Source organism: Cebus imitator, unplaced genomic scaffold (genome assembly GCF_001604975.1).
Source record: "Cebus imitator isolate Cc_AM_T3 unplaced genomic scaffold, Cebus_imitator-1.0 Scaffold750, whole genome shotgun sequence".
Lineage (NCBI taxonomy): Eukaryota > Metazoa > Chordata > Mammalia > Primates > Cebidae > Cebus > Cebus imitator.
This window is the reverse complement of record NW_016108065.1, coordinates 17863-38248: the sequence shown is the minus strand read 5'-3', so window position 1 is coordinate 38248 and position 20386 is coordinate 17863. Positions and strand designations below refer to the sequence as shown.

The following is a 20386-nucleotide window of genomic DNA, read 5'->3' as shown; positions in this document are numbered from 1 at the left end:
ACCACCATAAAAGTGAACCCACATCAACAGATCGTTATCATCCAGAGTCCATAGAAAGATCTTTTTTGGCCGGGCGCGGTGGCTCAAGCCTGTAATCCCAGCACTTTGGGAGGCCGAGGTGGGTGGATCACGAGGTCAAGAGATCGAGACCATCCTGATCAACATGGTGAAACCCTGTCTCTACTAAAACTACAAAAAATTAGCTGGGCATGGTGGCGCGTGCCTGTAGTCCCAGCTACTCAGGAGGCTGAGGCAGGAGAATTGCTTGAACCCAGGAGGTGGAGGTTGCGGTGAGCCGAGATCGCACCATTGCACTCCAGCCTGGGTAACAAGAGTGAAACTCCGTCTCCAAAAAAAAAAAAAAAAAAAGAAATGTCTTTTTTGTTGTTCTTGCTTTTTGAGGGAGAGTCTCCAACTGATGCCCAGGCTGGAGTGCAGTGGCATGATCTTGGCTCACTGCAGCCTCTACCTCCTGGATTCAAGCAATTCTAATGTCTCAGCCTCCCAAGTAGCTGGGATTACAGGCATGCACCACCATGCCCGACTAATTTTTGTATTTTTAGGGTAGAGACGGGGTTTTACCATGTTGGCTAGGTTGGTCTCGTATTCCTGGTCTCAAGTGATCTGCCTGCCTTAGCCTCCCAAAGTGCTGGGATTACAGGTGTGAGCCACCGCTCCTGACCCATAAAACTATCTTTTGACGGGCACCCTGGAGATTCTGAGACAGTTGGTGTGGGGATAACCCTTTGAGATGCTGGTGTTAGGAGTTTGGATCAGGTTTGAGAGCCCGTCGGATCTTTGGGAAGCATGCAGGCTGGGCCACAGTCTGATGCCAGGGATGCTTACAGGGAACACATCTATGCGTCCCAGGACTACGGGAGGAGGGTCGCAGGCATCGGTCCCTCTGGGGCAGCCAGGGCAGCAGGGAGAGCCCCGGTTCAGAGGCCCCTTTGGCCATGATGCTGACCTGTTTGTTCACACTGGACTCGCCTTCTCCCTCGGGGCTGCAGGAATTTGAGATCGAGCTGGAGGGCTCCCAGACCCTGAGGATACTGTGCTATGAAAAGTGTTACAACAAGACGAAGATCCCCAAGGAGGACGGCGAGAGCACAGACAGACTCATGGGGAAGGGCCAGGTCCAGGTAAGGCTGCCGCCCTGCCATCCCTGCCTGATGCATGGTGTCCTTTTTCATGTGGCCCTTGGGGACGCTGACGTGGCCTTGCACCCAGGGTGGGGTGGTGTGGGCAGCTGTGGCTCTGAAACATCCACCGTGGGAGACCTGGGCTGGTGCCTGAGTGGGCCTTGATGGGTCTTGATGGATGGCCCTCTGTCTGCATGTCTGTTGGGTCGTCTCATCCCCAAAGAATTTTCATTCAACTTGGTTTTGCAGCTGGGGCCTCAGTTCCTGCCTGGCCTTAGGAGAACCTAAAAGCAGAATGGTTAGGCGGTGCCCTGGGCTGAAATTGGCCCATCCTGTGCCGATCTTCTAATCTTTACTAAGTGCTGGCTTCACCCCTTCCTGCCACCCGGCCTGGCTGGTCACATCTTGGGAGGTGCAGCTCCTGCCTGTTTTTCTATCTTGGAAGCGTATAAGGGAATTCAGTGGCTCAGGGCCTCCTGGTGTTCCCTATACTGAGATCAGGTTTAAAAGGAAAAAGCCTCGTCTTGCGCATGCCCGTAATCCAGCTACTCAGGAGGCTGAAGCAGGAGGATTGCTTGACCCAGGTATTCAAGACCAGCTTGGGCAACATAGTGAGACCCGGCTAAAACAAAATAAATTAACTAAAAATTGCTCTCAGCAGTCCTGTCCCTGTCCCACTGCATTATCTCGTTCACTCTGCCAGCCTTTGTGTGGATTCTCATGGTGAGAGATTGTACCATGCAGATGGGCCACAGCGCTCCTGAGAGAGCACTTGGCGCTGGTCTTTTTTGAGATCGCCGAAGTGTTTTAGCATCAGTCAAGTGTTGGTCATAGTCTGGATGATGGTCACGGCTCAGGCTTTTTTGCACATGCTTTCTTTGGTTGTTTTTTATTTTCTCGAGATAGTGTCTGGCTCTGTCCCCCAGGCTGGAGTGCAGTGGCAGGATCATAGCTCACTGCAACCTCAAACTCCTTGGCTTAAGCGATCCTCCTGCCCTAGCCTTCCAAGTTGTTGGGATTACAGACATGCCCCACCATGCCCAGCTAATTTTTTATATTTTTTATTTTTGAGATAGAGTTTTGTTCTTGTCCAGGCCGCTGCAGCCTCCTCCTCCCGGGTTCAAGCCTCGGCCTCCCAAAGTCCCGGGATGCAGACCTGAGCCACTGCACCTGGCCACACGTGCTTTCTAATTTGGTCCTTGCAGCAGATCTTTGAGAGAGCTCATTTGACCCTCAGGAGACACTTCTCTAACCTGCTCAGAATCGGGGTCCCCAGGCCCTCAGGGAGGTGGAGGGAGCAGACTGCAAAGCCAGCAGCACTCCCATCGCTCCCCCTTCCCTCTCCCTCTCCATGTTTTCCATCTGCACCCCCCGCCACCAGCCTACAGCATTCCTCCCTCACAGTCCAGCCTGCATCTGGCGCAGCCTCGCTGCTCAGCCCAGGAACAGTCACAGCCTGGGTGCCGGCCCCATTATTCCAGCTCATCAAGCCAGGTAAAGGGCGGTTCAGATTCTGCCAACCATTGACTCAAGTCATCCAAGTCTTCAACCACGGGAGTCCTGGGAGTGTCTGTATTTGAACCAGGGCCTCTGAATCCTGTTGCTGAGTAACTGGTAGTCTCAGTGAAAAAGAAAAGAGCTAACATGCCTCTTCCAGTGTTACCATGTCAGGCCCTCTGTTGAAACCCTTTTCTGTGATGCCACGGAAGTATTTATGCACATAACCTGTGCTTTCCTCTGAGTCTGGGGGTGCTGGCCCATCGCCCCACCCCATCCTAGGGAAGAGGAGAGCAGTAAGCATCAAAGAAAAACCCAAGCTGGACAGCAGTTAAAGTGGTAAAAGCAGATTTTATTTTAGCTACTGTGATGGGGGAAAGACCTCAGCCTAGAAAGGGGCCCAGTGCCGGATTCACATGGACCAGTGGGAACTTACAGCCGAGAGGCAGGGTAGGGTTGATGGATGGAAAATCATGAAGAAGCACGCTCCGGAGGGGAGAGGGATTCTGGTGAAACCGACCTGACAGGAATCTCGCTGAAGACAGGCCAGAGGGATAGATATGCCCTGGGGACGGCATGGGATGAGGAATCTGATCAGATAGCAGGTGCAGGGGGCTCTGGCGAAACTGACTTAGCAGGATTCTTGCAAAAATTGGGCTCTTGAGAACATGCCCAGGGATGGGATCTAGCCAGAATAAAGAGCCGGAGGGACCACATAGGTTCAGTCAAGGAGAGTCTTCGTCACCCCCACTCCACTCAGTGCAACCTGGGCAAGTTACTATCCAACTAGTCCAAATGCGTTTCTTCACCTTTATTATTATTTTTGAGACAGTCTCACTCTGTTGCCCAGGCTGGAGTGCAGTGGCACAATCTCAATTCACTACAACCTCTACCTCCCAGGTTCAATCGATTCTCCTGCCTCAGCCTCCCAAGTAGCTGAGGTGCCCACTGCCATACCTGGTTTACAGGTGCCCACCACCATGCCCAGCTAATTTTTGTATTTTTAGTAGAGATGGGGTTTCACCATGTTGGCCTGGCTGGTCTTGAACTCCTGACCTCAGGTGATCCACTTGCCTCAGCCTCCCGAAGTGGTGGGATTATAGGCGTGAGCCACTGCGCCCAGCCTCCTCACCTTTAAATTGGGGTGGGGGGCCATGGAGCCTCCAGGGTTGAGTGACCTATGCTCTCACGGGTGGGGGGGTCAGTGTTTGCTGCTGTTCTTATCATTATTTGTCGTCATTTGTGAGGAGGTGATGGAGCAGGCACAGTCTGGCTCCAGCCCCTGATCTCTGTGTTAGTGGGAGCGGTGGGTGGGACCCATGGCTCCTGGCCTTCACTGGACAGGAAGGAATCTGATCGTCTTGTGAAGGGCGTTCATGACTCACACCAAGTAGGCAGTGACTGCTCTGGTCCCTGGACCGCCAGGCTCCCAGCAGGGGGGCTTGTTTGTGGGATTCCAGGAGGAAGCAAGTCGGAGGAGGGACCGTGACTATGCCATTGACGCTCTTTGACACCAGCCTGGCCTCTTTCTCCCCCAGGGACACTGTTTTCTGCACAGGGATACCTGGGAGAGGGTGTGCATGACTCCGGGGCCCAGCCTTTTTGAATCAGGGCTTTTCCCGGCGACGGCAGGTGCCTTCTGTGCTGTGCCGTGTGGGAGGTGCTCAGCTCTCTGCAGGCTGCTGCGGGGGCTGCTGTAGGCTCCCACCCTGCTTATGCATCTCGACTCAGAAGTTGAGTAGAGAGACCCTTCGGTGATGTGAGGCTGGTGCAGCAGGTACAGAAGCTGCAGCATCCCAGGACTGTCTGGATCCAGCCATGAGGGCGGAGGCCCCTGGCAGGCCCCAGGGGCTCCTCCAAGGTCAGGGGTTTGGGATGGAAAGGAGTCCTCGGCAAAGGTGCTCCTGCGCCCATCTGTGGACAACAGGAGTCGGGGTCTTCTGGGCTGGGGTATTGGCCCGGTCTGGTTTTTTGCTCCCCTTAATGGTGCTGATGAGCTGGGTTCAGGAACCACTTGCCTGAGTCTGATTTTGGCCTCTGCTCTTCAAATGGCTGTCCTGGATGACTTGCCAGGTCCCCACCTCCCTTTTTGCACGATAGAGGCTCCATGAGGGTTGGGGGGTGGGGTGGGCTCTAGAAATTGGGTTGGGTGAGCTGCTTTGTTCAGAGCCATGAGCCAGAAAGGCAAGGGGAGGACACACAATACAGCAGGGACAGAGCTGTGATGGTGCCCACAGTCCAGCAAAGAGCCACTGAAAGCACGAATCGAAGCCCTGTGTGTGGGCAGGTGCAGGAGGACACAGCGGGTATTCTTTCCAAGCCAGCCGCAAGCCTGAATGAGCCATTTGAGCAAGGGAGGACATCCCAGTCCATCCTCAGACACCAGGAACCTGCCGTGCCATCCTAGTGATGGAGGGCTTCCTGTGTGCCAGGCCCCAAGAACGAGAAGACCCCCCACCCAGCCTTCACGGTCTAGATCTGAGAAGCTGGAAAGGAAGAGTGCGGTAAATGTGCCAGGAGCCGGGGCAGGCTTTGGCCCAGAGTGACTGGTGGCTCAAGTGGCACACGTGGCACAATTATTTGGGAAGTGAGGTAGGTCAGGGGACAGAAAAACCTTCACAGAGCCGGGGACATTGAGTCTGTATGTTCAGAGAGGGATTTTGCAAGGTGAAGGCATCAACATCCTGTGCTCCAAACGAGCGGGAGCACAGGATTTATGGGACGGGGCATGGGACACATTGCTGGAGGGCTAGTCCAGTCTGCAGCCTAGCCGAGTGCGGTGGGCAGAGACAGGGCCCCAGAGACATGGTCCCAGTGCCGCTGCACATCTTGGGCCAAAGCAGGAGTCACCACAGTTGGCAGAGCCAAGGACATTGGAGCCTGGCTGCTGTTAGGAATTTCTTCCTTCAGTTGTTTCTTTTTTTTTTTTTTTGAGACAGAGTCTCGTGCTGTCCCCCAGGCTGGAGTGCAGTGGTGTGACTTTGGCCCACTGCAATCTCTGCCTCCTGGGTTCAGGCGATTCTCCCGCCTCAGCCTCCCAAGTAGCTGGGACTACAGGCATGTGCCACCCCGCCCGGCCAATTTTTTTGTATTTTTTAGTAGAGATAGAGTTTCACCATGTTGGTCAGGCTGGTCTCGAACTCCTGACCTCAAATGATCTCCCCTCCTCGGCCTTCCAGAGTGTTAGGATTATGGGCACGTCTCTCTTCGTTTGCAAATTTTTTAGGTTGCTAAATTCTGTTAGCCCTGTCTATTCTCCTTAGAAGGCAACATTATATCAAGTCATGCTCCCATTTCTCCTGATCTATTTGTGTGTCTTGCTGGGCTCATGACTCATGTTCCAGTGGAGGCATCAGTGTTAATTTTTTTTTTTTTTTTCTTTTTCTTTGGGACGGAGTTTCGCTCTTGTTACCCAGGCTGGAGTGCAATGGCGCGATCTCGGCTCACCGCAACCTCCGCCTCCTGGGTTCAGGCAATTCTCCTGCCTCAGCCTCCTGAGTAGCTGGGATTACAGGCACGCACCACCATGCCCAGCTAATTTTTTGTATTTTAGTAGAGACGGGGTTTCACCATGTTGACCAGGATGGTCTTGATCTCTTGACCTCGTGATCCACCCGCCTCGGCCTCCCAAAGTGCTGGGATTACAGGCTTGAGCCACCGCGCCCAGCCCAGTGTTAATTTTTGTTGTTACTAGTGTTTTACGTGAGCCTCAGGGATGAGATTTGGACTGTGAACCTCTGATGTGACCTGGACTTCGTTTAAAGCTGGTGCTGTGACTGGCTGTCTGGAGTTTCCCAGACTTCTCTGCCAGCCTGGGTTATGTGGGCACTTGACCAGGCACAGGCCAGCAGGTCTGACTGAGGCCCTCCTAGTGGCACCCTGACAGCTGCTCTCAAGTCCCCACCATGCGGTGAGGTCCACCTGTTCTCGGGTAGTCTCCCTGTTGGACTGCCCGCTCTGCAGCAGTTGTTCCCCCAAGAACCCATGGAAGTGCCTGGCAACAGCTTGTGAATGCAAAGATGACACCAAGTCTGGTGGCTATGCCCATGTGCACAACAGCACTGACCATGCCAGCCTCAGACTGGAAAGGATCCAGGCGTCCACCTGCTGGTGAATGTCTGTCAATCCATACAATGGAATATTACTCAGCCTTCAAGAGGAAAGACATTCTGACACATTCTCCAACATGGGTGAGCCTTGAGGACATGCTGCTAAGTGAAATAACACACAAAAAGACAAATGCTTATGATTCCACTTACATGAGGTAGCTAGATTAGTCAAATTCGTAGAGGCAGAAAGTAGATGAGAGGTTACAGGACCTGGGGGCAGGGGGAAGGGGAGTTTTTCTTTTGGCACCTGCCCCCTGGGAGTTATTGTTTAATGGGTGTGGAGCTTCAGTTTGGAGATGATGGTAGTGATGGTTGCACAACAGTGTGTGTGCCTGATGCCACTGAACTGCACACTTAAAAATACCTAAAGTCGGACATTTTACATTTTGCATATTTTACAATTTTTTTAAAAAAAGTAAAATAATTACTTTTCAACCTTCTGGCTAAGATAAAAAGGACGTCCATGGTGCAGGGATGGATGTGGGAGCCCAGACTCCATGAACTCGCTGGCCCCTCACCATGAAAGCCCCAACCAACAGGGGGCGCATGTGCAGTGTGGTGGAGAAGCCCCGGGCTTGGGCTCCCCCCCCCAGCCACCCCTGGGAACTTCAGCACCTTCACCTGAGAGGACAGGTGCCCGGCTCAGCAATTTCTAGTGCATATAACAGTACTTGCTTTGTGCCAATATATATGTAAATTCTAGATCCCTTCAACAATGTATTAACTTACAGGTGTAGATGTGTGTCTTATGTCTCTGGATACTGGAGATACTACAGAGAATGGACCGGACAAATCCCTGTCCTCCACGCTTACTTCCCAGCAGCAGGGACACACATGAGCCAAAATAAAGAGCACGTCACGGGGGGAGTGATGGGAGTGGGGGAGGTATTGGCAGGTAAGGCGGATGCCGTCATGAAGGCACCGAGAATCCCCACTTGTATTTTGAGGATTATCTCAGGGCCGTGTAGGTCTCGTCCACATGGCCATTCCACCCGTGCAGGGTGTCTGATGCTGGGGGGGCGTTCTGAGATGAATGAGACATGGTTGATGTGGCAGAGGCGCTGACAGGACAGAAACTTATGTAGCTTCTTAGTCTTGGAGGGGGGCAGGCCCCAGGGGGTTTCTTTCTGCAGGAACACAAAATGAGTGATGTTTGTCTTGAACAAATATTTGGGGAAGATTTTAAGAGATAAGCATCATGAAATGTAACCACATGAGCAGATTCTTACACCGATTCCACGGGATTCTTACACCGATTCCACAGGATTCTTCCTAAAGAAGCACACCACTGTCACCGTGGACAGTGGCCACTTTGGGATCCTATATTTCTCTTTAACTTTTTGTACCATGAAATGCATCCATTTTTATAACTGAACGATTCTGTAGTAAATTTACAGAGCTGTACAGCTTTTACCAACCCTCCAGTTCTAGAATATTTCCATCACCCAAACAATTTCCCTGTTGGCTCTTTTTTTTTTTTTTTTTGAGACAGGGTCATGCTCTGTTGCCCAGGTCGGAGTGCAGTGGTGCAGCCACACTCAGCACCGCCTTGATGTCCCAGGCTCAAGTGCTCTTCCCACCTTAGCCTCTCAAGTAGCTGGGGCCACGGGCATGTGCCACCATGCCAGGCTACTTTTTTGTTTTGTTTTGTTTTGGTAGAGACAGGGTCTTGTTATGCTATCCAAGCTGATCTCAAATTCCTAGGCTCAAGTGATCCTTCGGCCTCGGCCTCCCAGAGTGCTGAGATTATAGGTATGAGCCACCGTGCCCAGCCCATTCCCAATTACAGCCAAACCCAAGCCGATCTGCTTTTCATCTACAGATTTGCCCATTCTTCACATTTCATAAAAATGGAATTATACTAGAGTGGCCTTTTTTGGCTGGTTTCTTCCACTTGCCATTATGTTTTTGAGGCCTTGTGTGTTAACATTGTTTCATTCCTTTTTATGACTGAATGACTTTCCACTGCAGACATATACCATGTTTTTGTTTCTGCATTTACTATTTCACAGACACTTGGATCACTTCTAGTTTGGGCTGTTATGGTTAATGCAGCCATGAACTTGTCCTTGGTACAAGTCTCTATATGGACGTATGTTCTCTTTCATTGAGTAGACACCTAGTGGAGTTGCTGGGCTGTGCAGCAAGGTGACTGGGGAACTGCCCTACGTTTCCTGGAGTGGCTACACCATCTTAACGTCCCCAGTGGCCATGTATGAGAGCCCGTATCTCCACATCCGCACCAATGCTGCTTATAGTCTACCCTGAGGGAGAGGGGTGTTCCTTTTGCAGTGATGTTAGAGACTGGTTGGGATCAAAGAAGAGTAGCAAAGAGTTAAAAGTGGAATGGGGGCTGGGCACGGTGGCTCATGCCTGTAATCCTAACACTTTGGGAGGTGAAGTGGGTGGACTGTTTTAGGTCAGGAGTTCAAGACCAGCCTGCCCAACATGGTGAAATCCTGTCTCTACCAAAAATACAAAAATTATCCAGGCGTGGTGGCAGGCACCTATATCCCAGCTACTCAGGAGGCTGAGGCAGGAGAATCACTTGAACCTGGGAAGCGGAGGTTGCAGTGAGCCGAGATCATGCCACTCCACTCCAACCTGGGTGACAGCGAGATTCTCTCTCAAAATAAAAGTAGGATGGATCTCAGGAGAGCAGACTGTGGTTGGTCACAGGCCACAGCAGGAGGCCTGTCATCTCTCTCCTGGTAAACACTGAGGTTCTCTGGTAGTCTCAGCAAAGACCCACCCCCGGGAATAGATTACGGTGCAGACACACAGGGCTCATACAGGAACAACCAGGGGCGCCCTGCTGCACCATCCAGGCTGGTGACGATGGGCATGGAGGAAGCTGTTGTCTACAAGGGGGTAAGGGAGGAGTGAGTGAGCACTTCCTCCTTTGGATGATTTATTCATAACCCCCATCCTACCCCTGCTGAGGGTAGGCGAGAGGATGTCCTCTGGCTGTCCATTGGTGACTCAATCCAGCCATGCTGACTACACAGCAAGCAGGGCAGTGCTGGGCCCCCAGCAGAGCCACCATGGAAAGTGGTCAGTGACGCTTCAGGGCAGCACGCAACACCTGCCCTGGTTGGGCTTCGACCTTCCCCAGCCCCCACCCCACCACTTCCCTGGGATGGATGTGCAGGGTAGTTTTCTAGGCAGACCTCCAGGCCACCATCTGCTAGGCCCACTGACCACAGTCATTCTTTCAAGGCCCCTGCCTTACCCAAGCCAGTGGGAGATGAGCAGCGACCTGGTCCACCCTCCTGAGATCACTGTGTGTGAGCAGACAGGCCCCCAGCCAGGCAGCAGGCGTATTCCTCACCAAAACCTTGCAATCCAGGGAGACCCCAGACAGCATCCGGAGTGCCTCCGTTTTTCCCTTAACTGCTGTTTCCCACTTGGTCATCTGTTTTTCCAAAGCCTAGTCTTTTGCTTGTTTACTTCTCTGGTGCTTTAAATAACTGCACGAGAGAGCGTGCCAGCCTTGAGCAATGTTTGGGGTTGGCTGAGCCGAGGCACAGGCCTCATTATCATGCTATTTTTTACACGGCTTCCGCTCTGAAGCACACTCTGTTCTTTGGAGCAGAGCCAGCTTGGGACAGCCTCTCCCATGGGAGCCAAAAATCAGTGGCTGTGATCTGGTGCCCAGAGGCGGACAGTGTGGTCTCCAGTCACTGGGAGTCACAGAGAGGGGCCTGGTAAAGAACCCACCTGACAGCATCAGGGCCAGATTGGGGTGGGTGATGGATACCACCAGTGCTGGGGAGTGGATGCTGGCCGGAGCCCTGCCCAGGGCTGCGCTTGCTCTGGGGGAGTAGGACCTGAGCAGGTGCCCTCCGCCCTGGGTCTGTCAGAGGCACTGCGTGTGATTCTTGTGGTTACCTGCTGGGGGTGTGCAGATTCTGGGCAGTCTAGACTGCTTCCAGCACGAGGCAGGCCGACCAGTCAGACTTTACTCAGCGTCTCCAAACTTGGGCAACAGGAAACTAGCCACTTAGAGAAGGAAGCTCAGCTTTTCTGGGCTTTAGAGGAGATGGAGACAGGTTGGAATTCCCGTAACCAATAGGCTGGGGTGAGAGGATGTTCTTCCCACACACAGACAAAAAAGTGGAACCCAGGGGTGATGGGAAGCTTTGACCTTGGCCAGCCAGACTGCGGGGCGGGGTTTCCCTCAAAGCCTGGTCAAAAGGCTGCGGAGGCTGGAAGCCCTCGTTCAGCTCCACCAGCTTCCCAGAGCAGCAGGGCCAAGCATGCGAGAGTCGCCGTCCCCCCCGGCCGCGGTGCAGGGCCTCCTTCGGTACTTCCACCCCAGCTGGGCGGGCCAGAGCCGGGCAGCCTCCGCTGAGAAGCACCTGCGTGCTCGCGGCACCGCCCTGTGGACCCACATTCGAAACCTGGTGTGCAAGGGCAAGGTGGGCTGGCATGTGGGTTGCGGTTCCAGTGGGGATCGGAGGGCAGCTGCCTGGTGTCTGGACAGTTTCTCTTTCTGTCTTTGCTTACCTGGATTCTGGGTTGCTTGTCAGCTGCTTCTGCTACTTCTGGGTTATCAAGGGAGGAGGGGCCCGGTGATGGCTGTTCTTGGAAGGAAAGGGAAGACTGTCTCTTGCTTAACGTGTTTCTGCATTTCCAGTTAGTTAGTTAGAGCCAGAGTCTTGCTCTGTTGCCCAAGCTGGAGTGCAATGGCATGATCCTGGCTCACAGCAGCCTCCACCTTCCAGGTTCAAGCAGTGCTCCCATCCCAGCCTCCCAAGTAGCTGTGACTACAGGCACATGCCACCATGCTTGGCTAATGTTTTTGAATTTTTTTTTTTTTAATAGAGACAAGGTCTCACTATATTTCACAGGCAGATCTCATGGGCTCAGGTGATCCTCCTGCCTTGGCCTCCCAAAGTGCTGGGATTACAGGCGAGGTTTCAATTTTTTAAAGCTCCCCGCAGTGGTATTAAACTCTCCCTTTCCAGAGAAAGCGCACCCTTTCCTCATCCTCATGTTATCCTCTCCTGCCTCTGCTGAGGGTTCACTCTTGGGAAAAGTGCCACTTGAGAGATTGCTTTTTGTATGTGGCTTGTGACTGACTGGTCCCTGCCCATGGACGCTGCTTCTCAGGGTGAGGTCTCTGACACCTGGAGTGTGGCCTCTGAAAACCTTCAGGGCAGGATGCAGCATAATAATCTGTGACCACATAACCCCTGGCGGGAGACATCCTGCCACGCTTTGCTATTCCGTGCCACTCTGGCTGTACATTTCAGATCCTTGGGAAATGGTCACCAGTAGGAGCTAGAAGGGTAGTTAAGGGGGGGTCACCCCCCAGATGTGCCTGTGGTGAGCCTTCTTGCTGAGCGGGTGCAGGAAGGAGGCCCAGGTGCACGCGCCTGTGAGGTAGTGGCAGCTGGCTGGGCTCTTTGACCTGCTCCAGAGCTTCTTCTTATTTTCTAGTCACTTCACTGCAGAAGACCCAGGTGGCTGTGGCCTCTAGGGTCCCTTGCAGTGGATATGATGCCGATCTTCAGCCCCTCTTTAGGCCTGGTGCTGTGCTCAGCACTGTCGTGTATGTGTGTGTGTGTGTGTGTGTGTGTGTGTGTGCGTGTGTGTGTGTGTATGTGTGTGTGTGTACATGTGCATCCATGTGAATGTGTGCAGACATCATGAGGTGTGGTCCCTGCTCTTAGGCAGCTTGCCTTGTAGCTGAAATGAAGCATCCCTCGAAGAAAGGGATGGAAACACAAGCCCAGATGCAGTGGCCTTGTATGGAGTGAGATGGTGGCTCCCTGACCTGGCTTCACTCCAGAACTACCTGGGATTTCTAGTTGTGCAAATCCCGGGTCCCTCCCAGATTATGAGTCTAGTTCTCTGCACGTGGAGCCTGGGAAGGTGTATTTTTAACAAGACACCCCCCCACCCAAGGTACTGCTCATTCACCGAGCCCAGCCGGTGATCTTGGCATACCCAGGAATGCTGACGGAGCTTGTGCTCCCCATAAAGCAGGAGACAAAGCCTTCATGAATGGGTCACGTGTGGGAGGGGCAGAGGGAGGAGGGGGTGCTGTTCCCCAGGCAGCAGGGCTCTGGGAGCAGTGGGGCCCTGGGCTCCGGGGGTGTCTGGCAGGTACCCTTCTTACTCTACCTCTCTCAACCTTTGATGGAGATGTGGGCTGCAGTTGGGCTCTGCCTCTGACTAAGGTGGGGAGAAGTGGTGGGTATGGGCTGAAGCCTGGTGGGGCCTCTGAACAGACCCAGGGCCTCTGCCAATCATGACTCCTTGCTTTCAGCTGGACCCACAGGCCCTGCAGGACAGAGACTGGCAGCGCACCGTCATTGCCATGAATGGGGTATGTGTCCGTGGGACTTCTGGCGCCCACTTCCCCCAGAAGGATAGGGTGGCCTCTGTTTGTTTCAAATCGGTCAGAGGTGGCTAAGTCTGAGCTGGCACCTGAAAGAGAGCCTGGTTGGAGGAGGGAGGGCCCCCGAAGAGCAGAATCGCCATGCATGGGAATCTTCATTCGCTGGGTGGGATGCAGTTGCTGGTCATGCCCTGGGCATCCCTCCTTGAACAAAGGTCTCATAGCACCACCAGGACAGGTGGGGCCTCCACTCAGGGACCTGGGAGCTGCCCATGTAAATAGAGACCCCTGATTTGTCCTTAGGTACCCCCGAAAGATTTAGACCTTAAAGCAATGACACATCCAAAAAGGGCTGGGCATTTATGGTAAAATGTTACTAGTTGATGATTCTTGGCTTTTTCTTATATTAGTCTCAATACTCTTTCCTACCTAATTTTTATCGTCACTAAGAAAGAGGAAGCCAGGCATAGTGCACCTATAGTATCAGCTACTCTGGAGGCTGAGGCAGGAGACTCACTGGAGCCCAAGAGTTTGGGTACAGCCTGGGCAACATTGCGAGATCCTATATGTAAAAAAAAGTAAGCAGGCAAGAGGAGCAGCGGGAATTGTAGGAGGCGGCTCTGCAGAAGCCAGTCCTTGACGCCTCCTTTAACAGTCCCGGCTCTTGCTGAAGTAGACTAGAGGCTTCCCCTAGCAGTGGCCCCACCTCACACTGAGACCTCTGCATGCCTTGAGCTTTGAAATATTTGACAAGATCCCCAGGGACCCTCTGGACCTCGGATGTGAGGACCAGGAGGATTAGAGGACTGTGCCCCTTCTCCCCACTGTAGATTGAAGTAAAGCTCTCGGTCAAGTTCACCAGCCGGGAGTTCAGCTTGAAGAGGATGCCATCCCGAAAACAGACAGGGGTCTTCGGAGTCAAGATCGCCGTGGTCACCAAGTGAGTGGGGAGGGGCTTGGGCTCATGCACTGAGGGCGCCCGTCCCTTCAGCTCTCCCTTCTCTGTGCGTGGTGGCTGCATGGTGAGGTCAGGCCCAGGGAGCAGTCGGTGTGCTCAGCTCCCTCCGGTGTTTACTCCACACCAGCTCAGGAACGTCCTTGCCGCCTTGCTTGGAAGCAGTAGGCTGGCTCCAGGAACTGCCTGAGTGCAGGGTTTCTGCCCTCGCTTGGAATTTGTCATGGTCCCGGGTTCCTGTTGAATGGTCATAACCCCTGCCCCTTTGTCACGAGTCAGTGCCAGGAGAAGCCTGTTTGTGGGTTTGAGAGCAGCTGAAAGTACATTAATTCCTCCGAGAATTCATTTGCTTCCCCAGGATGGAATCCGGCTGGGCCCCTGACCTTGCCGGTCATGTGGGCCGGGGCCTCCATCAGTCACACCCGGGACACCTTTCTGTGTGTAAACACCCCTCCTACCCCCAGCTGTATGGCAGCCATTTGGTGGCACTCTGGGAGAGCTCTGGGCATGAGCAGCGAGGACTCCCATCAGCAGCTCCCCCAGATGAGCACTGCTAAAGAGAGTGGCTTGAGAGGCAGCTTTGATGTGCTCCTAAATCCAGTTGAAAACCCAAACTTAAAAAGTTAAGGCCTCAGCACAACACTGCCTTCTAACTTTGAAATATTCGTACTCTAGTGTCCTGTGTGGCAGGCGGTATTGGAATTGTTCGCTGCTAAGACTCAGGAAGAAAGCACTTAGCATCGCAGTACTTGGAGCTCTGGTGCTGAGGCAACCCTTCATTCATTCGTGTGATGTTTAAGGCCAGCAGCAGGGGTCAGGGGTCAGAGATTCTCCTCTCGCATAGCACATGGGTGGCAGGACCAACACTGGGTCTGATGTCCCAGCTTGGAGCACAGGCTGCTAACCCCAGGCCTGGAATCTTCCAGATGCCTTTCCTGTGCTGACTTTATTAGACAGGCCTCCTGGCCTTCCCCCAAAGACCACGTGTGACTCGCAGGGGTTCTGGCTGCTTCAGCCTCTTAGAAAGGTCCTGAGGAAGTGCACGCAATGAGGACTGAGCTGGCAGAGGGAGGACAGGCACGCACAAGGCTCTGGTGCAGCCCCAGACCTGGGGACCTTCCTGATCATCCTCACCCCAGCTTCGGGTGTGCAGATACGGGGCAGGTCTCCTGTGCCACGGCCCAAGCGGGGCTGCCAGGACACGGAGAACACGCCCTCCTCCCGCAGGAGAGAGAGGTCCAAGGTGCCCTACGTCGTGCGCCAGTGCGTGGAGGAGATTGAGCGCCGCGGCATGGAGGAGGTGGGCATCTACCGCGTGTCCGGAGTGGCCACCGACATCCAGGCGCTGAAGGCAGCCTTCGACGTCAGTGAGTGTCGGCCTGGGCAGGGCGGAGGGGGTGTGGGCGGCAGTGTCCATGATGAGATCTCACAGCGCTCCACAGCCCGGGCATGTCACAGCCTTCTCTGTGTCTTTTCTCCATTTACTGTTCTATGGTTTTTAAGAAAGAGAAGACAAGAGTTGTAGAAGGAGCTTCTGTAAAAGCCAGTTTTTTCTGTTTTTGTGTTTTTGAGATGGAGTCTCACTCTGTGACCCGGGCAGGAGTGCAATGGCACAATCTCACCTCACTGCAACCTCCGCCTCCCAGGTTCAAGTGATTCTCCTGCCTCAGCCTCCCAAGTAGCTGGGAATACAGGGGTGCCAGCAAGCCCGCTAATTGTTGTATTTTTAGTAGAGACGGGGTTTCACCATTTTGGTCAGGCTGGTCTCCAACTCCTGACCTCGTGATCCACCCACCTCAGCCTCCCAAAGTGCTGGGATTACAGGCGTGAGCCACCACACACAGCCCATAGAAGCCAGTTTTTAAACCACCTACCCACCCATGCTGCTTGAAGGTTGGCTAGGGGCTTCTGCGGGGCCTTGGCCTTCCTGCCGTGGGGGTGGGCAGGATTTGTGAAGCCCAGGACTCAGTGTGTTCTGTCCACTGCCCTGTGTGAGGATGCAGCGGGCAGAGGGCACTGATGGACCCAGCTCAGGCCGGGGCGGCAGCGTCTCCACCTCCATCTCACCAACCCTCACAGGCTATGAAGGACCTCCCCAAATGCCAGGGGAGGGCACTGAGACCCCAGAGGGTCCTTGCCCAGCGTCGTCACAGCGACAGGACTTTGTGCCTTGCAGAACTTTCTCTGGGGCACTCACCATCCACCCTTACCGGGACCTCCAGAATGCCCAGCACCCTTGGGTGGGCCCTGGGGTAGTTTCAGCTCCCTCTGGGGCTCCAGAATGGACCTGGCCTGTGGTGGGGACGTAAGCACCAGTGGCTAACTGGGTCCAAAAACAAGACACCAGTTCAAACACGGAAACCCATCAGTCGCTCCCACAGCCTTCCTGCTATCAGAAGACACGGGAGCAGGGGTGGTTGCTCTACAGGGCGGAGTCCCCGATTCCCATGCAGGTTCTGTGTCCTGCCACGCTGGGCTCCTCCTGGCCATCACGTCGGGCCAAGCAGGGGAGAGGTCCGGGGATGCACACGCCCCTGCATCAACGCTGCACAGACAGAACCACACGCAGCTCTTGGGAGGAGTAAGATAAGCTGCTCACAGCAGGGGAGGGTCCCGCACAGTGGTCAGCGCGGCAGGGACAGTGCGTTAGCCAAGGCAGGGATGGCGGGAGACGCACTGGGGATCCTCAAGGAGGCTGCAGCACTTCCGTTCTCTTTCCAGATAACAAGGACGTGTCGGTGATGATGAGCGAGATGGACGTGAACGCCATCGCAGGCACGCTGAAGCTCTACTTCCGTGAGCTGCCCGAGCCCCTCTTCACCGACGAGTTCTACCCCAACTTCGCTGAGGGCATTGGTGAGCACTGGAGGCCCTGGCGTCCTGGGAGGCATCTCCTCGTCCATTGCTGCCCTTGGGGGCTGTGAAAAGTGAGGCGTGGGAACCCGAGCTGTGCCACCTCTGCCATGGTCAGCATTTTAACCAACCTGAGAAAGCAGCGGCCAGAACCCAGCCTGTCCTGAAGCCCTCGCCCGTTCCCAGAGGGCTTGCCGTCCCTATTCCTCCAGGAGACCAAGAGGGTGAAATGGTCAGCACTGCTGTGCGGTGGGGTCCCAAACTCCGCTGTCCTCCTTTCTGCAGACCAGGACTGAATGAGGGCGCCCGGGTGCTGTAGCCACAGGTCCTGGGCCTGTCGAGCACGGGTTCAGTCCTGGCCTGACCCTTAGTCAACCTAGATGCTGATGGCTAAAGCGGAAGGCTGGCGCGTGCGGCCATGTAGCCTTCACATCACCCTTAGGGCAGGTCTGCCTCCCGGGCCCATGCACGGAGGACCTGCTCTCCCAGCCTGCAGGTGCCCCTGTGGTGTCCAGGGTGATGAGGGGGTCTGTGTAGCTGGTGGGGCTGGGGCCCTCCCACCTCCCACCTCCCACCTCCTTGTGTCTCTCCCTCCCTTATTTCATTCCGTGCTGAGCCTCCCCTGCCTTAGGCTGCCTGGGGATGGGGTGGCAGCGGGAGTTTCCCAAGCGCGGCTCTGCCCGTGGGCGGCTGCTCTCACGCCACCTCCTGCTGCTGTTCTCCAGGTGCTACTGACCCCTGTGGGGCAGAGAAAGTTCCTTCAGGTGGCTCACACCCCACACAGGCGCCCTTCACAGGGTCCTCACTGGGGGCCAGCACTGTGGGAGTGAGGATGATGAGGGGCCTGGGCTGCTCAGGGACAGGAGTCCCGGGTGTGCCATGTGACCACCTCAGGAGAGGGCTCTGGCTCGTTGTGACCCGGAGGAGTAACCCACCGCCTTCTGCAGCTCTTTCAGACCCGGTTGCAAAGGAGAGCTGCATGCTCAACCTGCTGCTGTCCCTGCCAGAGGCCAACCTGCTCACCTTCCTTTTCCTTCTGGACCATCTGAAAAGGTAGCCCAGCTCTCCCGTGGCTGCCCAGGACTCCAGGGTGCCCCACTGCTCCCGTCAGACCCCCAGTACCGAGGACCTTTCCTCCCGACCCCTGCCTGCAGTCCCTCACTACCTCTGGGGACTAGTGCCTCTGCCGCCCCCGCCCAGCCTCTCCTCTTTGCCACTCTTCTCCCTCTGCACTGTGGCCTTAACAAAGAGCTCAGAGCTTTCGCCATGGCCACCAGTGCACTTGAGCTCCCCAATTCCCTCCCACCCAGATCATAGAGGAGACCTCCCCACCAGCCCAGAGCTGGCCCCTCATCCTGGGCCCCTCGTCCTGGGCCACCTAGACCCAGAAGCACCAGGGCTGGAGTCAGCTTGCAGCACAGCCAGGGTCGAGGTCGCTCCCTCCCTGAGGACTCCAGCACGGCCCAGCCCTTCCGCCTCTCTCCTGATGGTGGTGTTGAAGCAGCCCCCTCTGCTTTGGTCCTCGACAGGGTGGCAGAGAAGGAGGCAGTCAATAAGATGTCCCTGCACAACCTCGCCACGGTCTTTGGCCCCACGCTGCTCCGGCCCTCGGAGAAGGAGAGCAAGCTCCCTGCCAACCCCAGCCAGCCCATCACCATGACCGACAGCTGGTCCTTGGAGGTCATGTCCCAGGTATGGGAAGACAGGCTCCAGCCCATGCCACCCGACCTGACAGGGGTGGCCTCTGCCTGCGCCACCCCGAGTCCTGCCCATCCTCCTACTTGCCTTGTATGTGGCCAAGATTCAGAGAGAAACTTGCCTAGGTCTGCACGAATGGGAGTGTTAATGGGGGGTCCAGGCCACCTCCTGGCCCTGCTGGTGCACCCTGCTGGGGGCTTACCACCACCCTGACTGTTCAGGCCTGGTGGCTCACACCTGTAATCCCAGCACTTTGAGAGGTCACAGCAGAATAACAGAACCCAGGTGTTTGAAAGCATTCTAGGCAATGTAGCAAACTCCATCTCTAGAAAAAATAGAAAAATTAGCCAGGCATCGTGACATACACCTGTAGTCCAGGCTACCAGGGAGGCTGACATAGGAGGATCACTTGAACCCAGGGGTTAGAGGCTGCAGTGATCCATGGTGGAGCCACTGTCCTCCAGCCTGGGTGACAGAGCAAGGCCCTGTGCGGCTCTGAAATAAAACCATCCCCCTCAGTCATGCCTTGTGAGGACCCCACCCAACCCCTGTCTCACTGTAAGGGGTTCACGGCACCAGCAGGGACCTCAGCTCCTGGGCTGGTCTTGGGGGCTTGGGCCCCAAAGACCTCCCCACCAGCAGCTGTGAGCACCCCTCTGAGCTGCTCTCACCTCCCCACTCTGTCCGGGCAGGTCCAGGTGCTGCTGTACTTCCTGCAGCTGGAGGCCGTCCCTGCCCCGGACAGCAAGAGACAGAGCATCCTGTTCTCCACCGAAGTCTAAAGACCCCCGTCCATCTCCAGGAGGCGGATAGATGGCCTGGAAACCTGTGGCTAATGGGGCCATCCGTAGAGCGGGAATTAAACCTTCCTGCGGTATCCTTGGGCCACCCCCAAGCGGCGGGCCATCTGCCAAGAGACAGCCACCCAAAGCAGAAGGACAGCTGGCCTGGGGAGATCCCAGCCAGGTCTGGGTGCCCCAGGCAGGCCTCAGACTGTGGTTTTGCACACAGCCACCCGAGGGCGCCCCAAGCCAGTGCATCTCAGAGTCCAGGCCTGGCCCTGGGGGACAGGGTGAAGGGAGTGGTTTTTATGAACTGAACTTATCAGAATTTAAAAGATTTCTACTGGATCATGTGTCAAGATGCGCCCTCTCCGGGGAGAAGGGAGCGTGGCCGGATTCCCTCACTGTTGTATCTTGAATAAACGCTGCTGCTTCATCCTGTGGGGCCAAGGCCCTGTCCCTGTGTGGGTGGGGCCTCTCCCGTTTCCCTGACTAGAATCCACACTCCATTTAGAGCAGGGTTTGAGAGGCTAAGTCAGCACTGAGTAGCGCTATGACTCCATTCAGGGCTTTCTTCTTTTTTTTTTCCAGAAGGGTTTTTTTGCAGAAATGGGTCTTTGTTGCCCTGTTTGTCCTCCTTGGATGGCAGCTCCTGGAGGCCTGTGAAATGCTGGGGGACCGGACCCCTGGGGAGTCCCAGGCTACGCACTTTAGGGCTCGTCCTCCAGGGAGCGGTACCTCGCCCCCGCATCCTGACTGCCCTCCTGGTGCACGCTCTCCTGTTTGGCTTCCACAAGCCAGGACTTCCCTGGCTTCTCTCTGCCCACACTCTCCCTGCCCCAAGTGTCCCCAGCACAGGTGGCTTCATTTCCGTTCTCAGCTCAGAGGACGTGCGCAACTTTTGTAAAAGTCTCCACTGGGTGGCAGCAGCTTGCTAATGACTTGTTTTAAAACTTTGATCTGAAATAGTCTTTTGATACTTGAATATTTTTAAGTTTTAT

General features: G+C 55.0%; 1 protein-coding gene across 1 annotated transcript in view; it reads left to right on the top strand.

Annotated features, from left to right (window-relative positions):
• The window catches only part of BCR (BCR activator of RhoGEF and GTPase), a 136976-nt gene extending 117150 nt beyond the window's left edge, over window positions 1-19826 (top strand). The window contains exons 16-23 of the mRNA XM_017519479.2: window positions 1011-1142; window positions 13026-13085; window positions 13928-14037; window positions 15280-15419; window positions 16774-16908; window positions 17853-17958; window positions 18435-18597; window positions 19296-19826. Of these exons, the coding sequence (XP_017374968.1) occupies window positions 1011-1142; window positions 13026-13085; window positions 13928-14037; window positions 15280-15419; window positions 16774-16908; window positions 17853-17958; window positions 18435-18597; window positions 19296-19385 (936 nt within the window). The 3' untranslated portion in view covers window positions 19386-19826. The remainder of the gene's footprint in view (window positions 1-1010; window positions 1143-13025; window positions 13086-13927; window positions 14038-15279; window positions 15420-16773; window positions 16909-17852; window positions 17959-18434; window positions 18598-19295) is intronic.
• The last annotated feature ends 560 nt before the right edge of the window (window positions 19827-20386 follow it).